This window comes from Euprymna scolopes, chromosome 13 (genome assembly GCF_053919585.1).
Source record: "Euprymna scolopes isolate OS-2025 chromosome 13, ASM5391958v1, whole genome shotgun sequence".
Taxonomy (NCBI): domain Eukaryota; kingdom Metazoa; phylum Mollusca; class Cephalopoda; order Sepiida; family Sepiolidae; genus Euprymna; species Euprymna scolopes.
In genome coordinates this window covers 8,942,531-8,951,283 of record NC_136494.1, presented here as the reverse complement: position 1 = coordinate 8,951,283, position 8,753 = coordinate 8,942,531, and the positions used below count along the sequence as shown (strand labels likewise).

The window sequence follows — 8,753 nt, the reverse complement described above, 5'->3', positions numbered from 1 at the left end:
CATAATTTTATTCTCACCCTTCGCATAGACAAACTCTTTCTCTAATAAAACCTTTGAAGGTGCAGCAAGTCTCCATTGTGTTTTATTGTATGAGTAAATTCAGTTTAAGTTAAACAGAAGCTCAACAATCACGAGAGGATCACGGCCCGCATATGGAAAAGCGACGATCAGAGAATGAAAACCAGCGACCGCGTACGTATTTAAAACGACTTTGTTTTTTTCTGGTTTGTTTTTTGTTTTGTTTTGTTTTGTTTTTGTTTTGTTTTTGTTTTTTTTGGTCGCTCGTTGGCTAAAATACACATGTGCGCAAGTAAGCGTTTGTTGGAAACAGACAGTGCGAATCGTTTTTTCAACTTTGTTTATGATATAGTTACAGCAGGAAGCAGGATGATACGTCAGAGACGGTCTGGGCCGCCGCCATAACCGAAACCTGAAAGAGGCCTTGGAGCTTTATTTTTTGTGTGGATAAAGGTAGGAAAAGGAATCAAGAGAATTATCGTACAGATATTCTTGAGTTATCATTGTTGCCCTGAGCAAAATAAAATTCATGAAACACCGTTGGCCAATCAAACAAGATTCGGTTTCCTCACATGCAGCACAAGAAAAAGATTCAAGAATTGTTAGTCAAGAATGGTTCAGAGTTCATTTCCAAGAAAGAATGGCTTTTATCATATCCAGGCCTAAATCCTCAAGTTTATTTAGGAGAGCAAGGTTTCAGCTACGTATGAGAAAATGTTGGATGGTTCTAAGACAAAATGGAGAAAAGAATAAGTCACAATCCTTCCCAAACAATCATTCGTGACTCTTGCAGCGCTTTGCCTTAGCTTTTGGACGAAGTCATATTAAATAACCTTTGTATATCTGAAAATAAGAATGATGTATCTTTCAGTTTATTTTTGTTTAACTTGATTATTTAATAAACAAGAACACAAGTTTGCTGAACTGTGCAAACTTGGGTTCTTGTATCGGAAAAATATCCAGTAAATATGTTTAGTAAATCGTTATGTTTTGCATATTTTTTTTTTTTTTTTTGCATTTCCATACACCAAACATGGATATAAATATCACTAAAAGATCCGCTGTGTCATAAGCTTCATTTGGTACCTAACTTGCCTGGGTGGGTTACCTTTAGGCTGAGATAAACGGCGTCCCACACACACACACACAGATAGAGAGTAAATAGAACTTACTAAGGGAGATGATAATTTCCGGTGAATACCGGGAAAATATATAGTAAATAAAACGTTGTTTAGTAAATCGTTATTATTATTTATTTTTTTTTGTATTTTTTGCATTTCCATACACCAAACATAGATATAAATATCACTAAAACATCCGCTCGGTCATAAGCTCCATTTTGGTACCTAACTTACCTGGGTGGGTTTCCTGTAGGCTGAGATAAACCGCGTCATACACACAGACAGACAGACAGACAGACAGTAGGAAAATTTATAATAAGCTATAGACAAATAAAGTAGTAACGTTTATTATTGTACACCCTATATAGCGACACATAATTTTTTCTCAATAAAATTTATCCCGTGTTAAAGTACACTAATGAAGGAGAGTGTAATTGTCCCTAGCTTCCCTTGATGTATTGGTAACCCTAACATCATCTGGTTACCTTACAGCAATATACCACAAACCTACATTTACAGGACTGTATACATGGTGGGGTTCATTTTTGCCTCGAAAATGTAAGATCAATTTAATTTTGACCCTAACATATCGGTCCCTTATGATCTGCTCAAAATCCAAATTGGATGAAAAATTTAAAATAATTACTGATACCCTATCCAAGAATGGGTGCCTTCTGTACGTGATTAGGTCAGTTATGCAAAGGAAAACAACTGAGTTCTCTGTAACTAAAATTCAAACGGTTCATAACTGTCCAATATATCTACGTTTACCATGGTTGGGGACAGTAAGTGAGAAATTCGCGAAGCAAATCAGCTCAACAGTGCAAAATCGTTATTTTGCTTCAAATGTGTGTGTTGTGTTCTCTACGAGAACGTTAATGCCATCCTCTCGAAAATATGTTCTACCCCCCCCCCCGCCCCATCATAATAATAATGTAATTTACAATTTTGAATGTAGTTACAGTGCCAATTATGTGGGTCGAACAACATTGAGATTGGATGGAAGAATCCAGCAGCACGTACTTACCAAAATCAGAAATACTAGTCAACAGGTGTACTTGCCAACACATACGGGTCTTCAATCACTGACTATCTCATTAAAAACCCGTTCTGTGCAGCGAACTTTAGCATGAACTCATTTTCAATCTTGAGTCGTGCTCACTCATTTTTCCATTTAAAGATCTTGGAGACTGTTCACGTTCGGTTGAGAAGGCCTTCTCTTCTCTCTGACTGAGAGAGAATGCAATGCCTCTTGGGTTTGAGTGTGATTAGTCTCTAGGATCATCGAGTTTTATTTTAATCGCTTTCCCCTATTTTTTTATTTTTACCCCACACATAACGGAACACAACGTAATTTTATTTTAACTTGTACATATTTTTGATTCCCTCCTTTTTAAAAAAAAAACAATCCCTAGATACAACTTTGAGAAAGTGAGGGCGAAACCGGTCAGCTGACTCCTCCCTTTTGTTCTCTTTTCTTTTTACTTCATTTTAAAACGCTTTTAATCATGAATTATAAAAGTCTTCCCCTCATTATTGCGATACATATATAATTATACATAATTATATTTATACAGTAGAACCCTAGAATACAGTGGCCCTAGGATACAGTTTTTTCAGGTTACGATGTCGAATTCGATGTTTTTCGGGCCTTGGTTATGGTATTTGCCTGTCTTACGGTGTTATTTATAATGTTATTTGATTATGTACCGTACTGTATTTTGTTACTAATTTTTAATGCTGTATCCCAGCGTTCTACTATACACACACACACACACACACACACACACACACATATATATATATATATATATATATATATATATATATATATATATATTTAACATGAATGGGTTAAATAAAGTAATTAAGAATAGGAAACTAGATCTAATATTTGTAACGTTTTTTTTCGTACGATTAAGGGAGGTGGTGTTTGATCAACACTGCTGGTGAGCCATGATGTAATATACTGTTTTGTTTTAAATCCCCGAAACAGTGTTTCATGATAAACAACTGATGATCCGCCCCACTCCCCCCCAAAAAAAATTAAAAAATAAATTATTACTGGTACTATAGTGAATTCGAGAGAGCAATTTGATGCAGTGATTGCAGGTGATTGAATGACTTACTGACTAAATAATTTTCTAACGAATGATAATTTTTTTTTGTATAGTTTAAAGGTTAAAAACTTCCAAGACTATATATATATATATATATATATATATATATATATATATATATATATATATATCATTGAATAAATATAAAATCATATGCAATGAGTGTGAAATAATTGCTTGACATCAGCTGTCGACCAAGTTTTCCAGATTTTTAATAACAACGTAGAAAGCTGTTGCCTAATATTCCGATTGTGTCTCGTTATAATACGCCCAGACGCCCAGAGAGAGATCAGTAGAGGAAAAATTCAAGCTGAGCAAACGTTTCGACGTCTTACATCACCAACCAAAAGTTGCTTGACGTATTGCTTTGCGTAAAGAAAGCCTTTCTAAACTATCATTGTTTCCTGTGAGTCTCTACAAGATTTCTAAAAAGCCATGAAGGTCTTAATCGTCTGCCTTGTCTTCGTTGTTGTCCTCATCAGTTTATCGTCGGCCAGCTGCCAGTACCGTCGTCTAAAATTTATGCAGCATAAATGTAAGTAATGAAAATTTGGTGCTACTATAGCGTGAATTTCTGGTCCTACCTCAATATGGATGATTAAAAAAAATAAAAAAAATAAACGAGAAAAAAAAACAACAAAAAATGCATTATTTATTTATTTATTGCAGACTATCATCCTCATCTTGGTTGTTTTGTCCAATTATTCCTCTGGCCTTGGTCAGGTGCTTAACCGCGACGATATAGGAACGATGACGAAGGCCAGAGGAATAATTGGCCGAAACGTCGTGAAACAACTAAAAGATGAGGATAATAGTCCGCAAATAAATAAATAAATAAGTAAATAATACAAATTACTCATCTTAATAATGAATTCCAGTTAATTAAATAAATAATGTAATATTCCCTTTTCAAGTTATTTTCACCATTTTCACTTATAAAACATTAATCTTTAAGACGTGGAGAAACATAACTAAACACGCATGTCCTCCCGAGATGTTGTAGCGAGAGTTTTATTATGGAGTGGTGCAGAGCGAGGAAACAGCAACACAATATCTACTTGGTTGGGGAAAATTCCTATCGAAAGTGCGATGGCCAGTGATTTTAACTAACAAGAAGACCCTTGGACATAATGTGCTAGTATGGAGGTGCAGAAAAAAGTGTTGTCAGTCAGTTTGGTCACTTAGAAAAAGAAACGAATTCTTCCATTATACCAATTTGAATGGAAGGCTTCACTGTAATTTGAAGTTCTGTGAAATTTAGTTTACATGTTATTATATTTTAAGTACCGATTTCCAAAGTTTAAAAATATAACTTGGATGCCATCAGCTAAAATTGAGACCAAAGCTTTTAGCATCCAGCCGCATTCCCTACCGTTTGAGTTTACTAGACAGTAGAGAAAAAAATTTAATTAAACCATTTCTAGCTTATGATTTAATTTGCGAATAGAAATATGTCGGCAAGTTAAAATGAACCTTTTACATTTACACGTGCTATTTCCTGTTTATTTGTGTTATGTGACCAGTAGTTTAAGTTATATATGTGTATATATGCGTGCATTTCCAATACTGAAGCAATACAGTCGTTCAAATATATTTTTTTATTTTAAGACTAGCCTGGGTACCAGGTATTGCCTGGGTGTTTGGAGGTGTGTGTTGAGCAAAAAAAAAAAATTAAAAAGTGGTAGTAGGCAGGCGTACATCTGCTGTTTTATTTACATATTAGTAGGGAGACCCGCCGTTGCCTGGGATTGAATGAAGGTCAACGAATGTTTTGCACTCACATATTTTATTTTTTCACGAAATTGGTTAAATCGCCCATTTTTTTTCTCAATCAAATCGACAAATTGCCTGCACTAGTTGGAGACCCACCGAGATGAAGCTTCACATGCCTCCTCACAATAAGTTAGTCCACAATACCTTGCAGTCTACATTGCACTGTAGAGAACCTACTATTGATCCTATAAAATTATTTTATATAAATAATGGCTTCAATTAAAGTTTAAAATACAAAAGTCAAGTCTCATTCTTCAATTGTGCTCTAAACCGAAACATTCATTTCGAACAGGCCCCTATTATATTTGTCACACTTACTGTTGATTTTATATGTCTGGCCTTTCGGCTTGTGTGGCAATAAAGATTTTCACTTGTGATATTAGGCTGTGTAAGGTATTAACTTTGGTCAAAATCTTGTTTCTTGTTTGGCCTGTTTCTTTTTTCCTCGAATTATTCCGAATATCAATAATCGATACTTATCAAAGACATTCTGATTCCAAACCTATCTGCGAACACTGCCAGATACATAAAGTGCATTTGTGCGAAATTTAATAAAAATCGGCCCTGCTTTCAGAATCAATATGAAACGAACTCACACATACACACAGAGATAAAGTTTCTTTTATATAATAGATAGATAGATAGATAGATAGATAGATAGATAGATAGATAGATAGATAGAAAAAGATGTCTATCTAAAATACGGGCGTAATATTTATTTATGTGTTTATTACTATCATTCGTTTGGCATATCAAATTAATATGTATATAGAGGAGTGACTGCTTGTCAAGGCCCAAAACCACTCGAACATAAATACATTAATTTTATGCTCGAGTGGTTTCTGGGTCTTGATAAGCAGTGACTCCCCTATATACATATCAATTTAATATGTAAAAAGAATAATACTAATAAACAAATAAATAAATATTACGCTCGTATTTTAGACTTTTAAAGCCGTTCTCGTAAATAATCAATTTCAACACAATTCTCAACACTTTCTCGATCCGTTATCTGACATCATTACGATTTCCTATTCGCAAACATTCACAGTCGCTCACGATTAGGTGCCTGGTGTTTTCCGGAAGACCAACTATATAACACTCTTTCCACCTCATTTTTCCAAAAATGTGTGAAATACATTTTTTCTATACCTACTATCAAGATGCGCATCAAAACAGTTCCTTGAAGCCTTGAAGATTTTCACACCATGCTGGGTTAAAAAAAAAAATGCCAGGCCCTATCCTTGTTATCTTTTTTCTTTGGTCAGCCATTACCCAGTGACAGCTCCCTTCTTTTATTTAGGCCAGAAATCCTTTCCGGTCTCATCGCATTTGCATTAAAGTAGTTAAAATCTTCTATGACCAATGTCGGCTGCCTCTCCAGCCACCCGTTTGCCATAGTCAAACAGAAGACCTCTTCTTCGGGCTTCTTCAATTGCAAGCAACCTCAAAGAAAAACTGGGCATTTGGTTATTATAAAGATTTTCTGACCTTCCCTTTGATCAAAGAAATATTGTTATCAATTCTCAATAACTCGGTCTTTCTTCTAAACGTAAAATAGACCGAATTAAGAACTTGCTTATCTCCCTTTAGCTTTAAGACGTCCAATCTGGCAGTGGCTGACAAGAATATGAGAGCTATCCTATTTTGATGTCGCTTCGTTTATGACTATTATAATAATATATGACCATTGTTGCAATGGTATGAGGAAGAAACTCATAGTAATTTTGACATGCAGTGGTACTCCACCAAAGGAAGAAGTCAGCGAAACGTTTCATAAAATGGGGAACATTTTCGAGGGAAATTCTTGGCCTGATGACGTAGTCTCCCTTAAACGGCTGATTACAGAAACATGTATGTACATATGTAGCCATTAATGTTTGTATAAATAAATTTAATATATCTGCTCTGTTAAGTGATTGAGCACTTTTTGGTAGACACATGGTGTTTCAGTGAATGTAATTCTAGGAAACCAATTTACACTGCTATAATATATATATATATATATATATATATATATATATATATATATATATATATATATATATATATATATATATATATATACGTATAAAAAATGGGCGACTTTCTAAAAAAACTCCAGATCTCCAAGGTGGAGATGTTAACCTTAATATCGTTTAAAAAATCCACAACAAAAACTATGCAAATAGATAAACGATAAAAACTAAGCAGTAAATTGTCTATGGTATCATAGCATAATGGATTAAGACGCTGAACTGAAAGACTTATCCTAACAACAGTCAAGCTACACTGAAGAGGGGTAGGGCCCCGAAACACGCATATACGTAGATTACTGTTTTTAAAAAATAATAAACATATATATATATATATATATATATATATATATATATGTTTATATATATATATATATATATATATATATATATATATATATATATATATGTATATTCTGTACTGCTATAATATATATACAAGTTAGAAAAGCATTTCATCCAAGGCATGAAAATTGTTAAACAAAATGTTTTTACTATAGGCTTTAAAAATAAAGGTACAAAATTCAATTTGAAATTTATTTATCTTCAAAGTGTACTTTTATAAATTTTACAAAGTAAGGTATGCAAATTTAATACCTTACTTTGTAAAATGTATAAAAGTGCACTTTGAAGATAAATAAATTTCAAATTGAATCTTGTACCATTATTTTTAAAGCCTCTAGTAAAAACATTTTGTTTAACAATTTTCATGCCTTGGATGAAATGCTTTTCTAACTTGTATCTTATCTTTTTTGATTATATTTTATTTCATTTATTAATTTGGATTTAAAAAAAGATGAATGTGGTTTTGTATGTATTTATAAAAACTCTCCTACTCTCTATTTCAGATTGTATTTCTCCTCACACCACAACTCATTTTTGCAACCCTCTCTTTGTATTATTACAGGTCTGAATATTCTCTCTGTTTCAGTTTGTAATTCTCCTCACTCCACAACTCATTTTTGCAACCCCCTCTTTGTATTATTACAGGTCTGAATATTCTCTCTGTTTCAGTTTGTAATTCTCCTCACTCCACAAGTCTTTTTGCAGCTCTCTCTCTTTGTCATACATGTCTGAATAATAAGAAAATCTGAATTTTTTTAACAAAAACTTTAAAATAACTTTTTTAGATTAACTTTTTAAAAACTTCTTTCAGAACAGAAAATCTTTACAATTTAATAAGGAACATATTTCATATAGGTTTCATCAAAAATATTCAGTAGATAACGAAACAAATAGAGATGAAAATTTCAAAAGGAGTGTATAACTGGTTACGCTCAATAGTAGTCCTCACTAGCGAAAGACTTTGTTATTGTTATTCTATTATTATTATTATTATTATTATTATTATTTAAAACATTTTGTGTCCTGCGCTTTCGCGCGAGGACTAATATCATTTCTTAATACTCTTTACCATTATTATTTTTAAACATTTGTTTTTTTTTCTGTTTTTTTTTTTTTTATTTCTACCAGGGTCGTCAAAAATTACCTTTTATTGTAAATACAGAAGAAGGAAATACGGGATCGGAAGCCACTTCACCGACCTCCAGCGATGCAAGAAATGCGAATGCACAATGAAAGGATTAGAGTGTTGTGGGTGAGTAGTCCTCTTCAAAGTAATCTCCTCCGGCTGCAATGCACTTATTGTACCATTCAAACAACTTCTGGAAGGCTCCCTGGAAGTATTCTTGTGTGAGCGTGTCAAG

General features: G+C 33.4%; 1 protein-coding gene across 1 annotated transcript in view; it reads left to right on the top strand.

Moving 5' to 3' along the window:
• The first annotated feature begins 3,555 nt into the window (after window positions 1–3,555).
• Window positions 3,556–8,753, top strand: part of LOC145291934 (beta-microseminoprotein-like) — a 7,185-nt gene continuing 1,987 nt past the window's right edge. Inside the window, exons 1-2 of the mRNA XM_080137852.1 lie at window positions 3,556–3,794; window positions 8,521–8,644. Of these exons, the coding sequence (XP_079993978.1) occupies window positions 3,695–3,794; window positions 8,521–8,644 (224 nt within the window). The 5' untranslated portion in view covers window positions 3,556–3,694. The remainder of the gene's footprint in view (window positions 3,795–8,520; window positions 8,645–8,753) is intronic.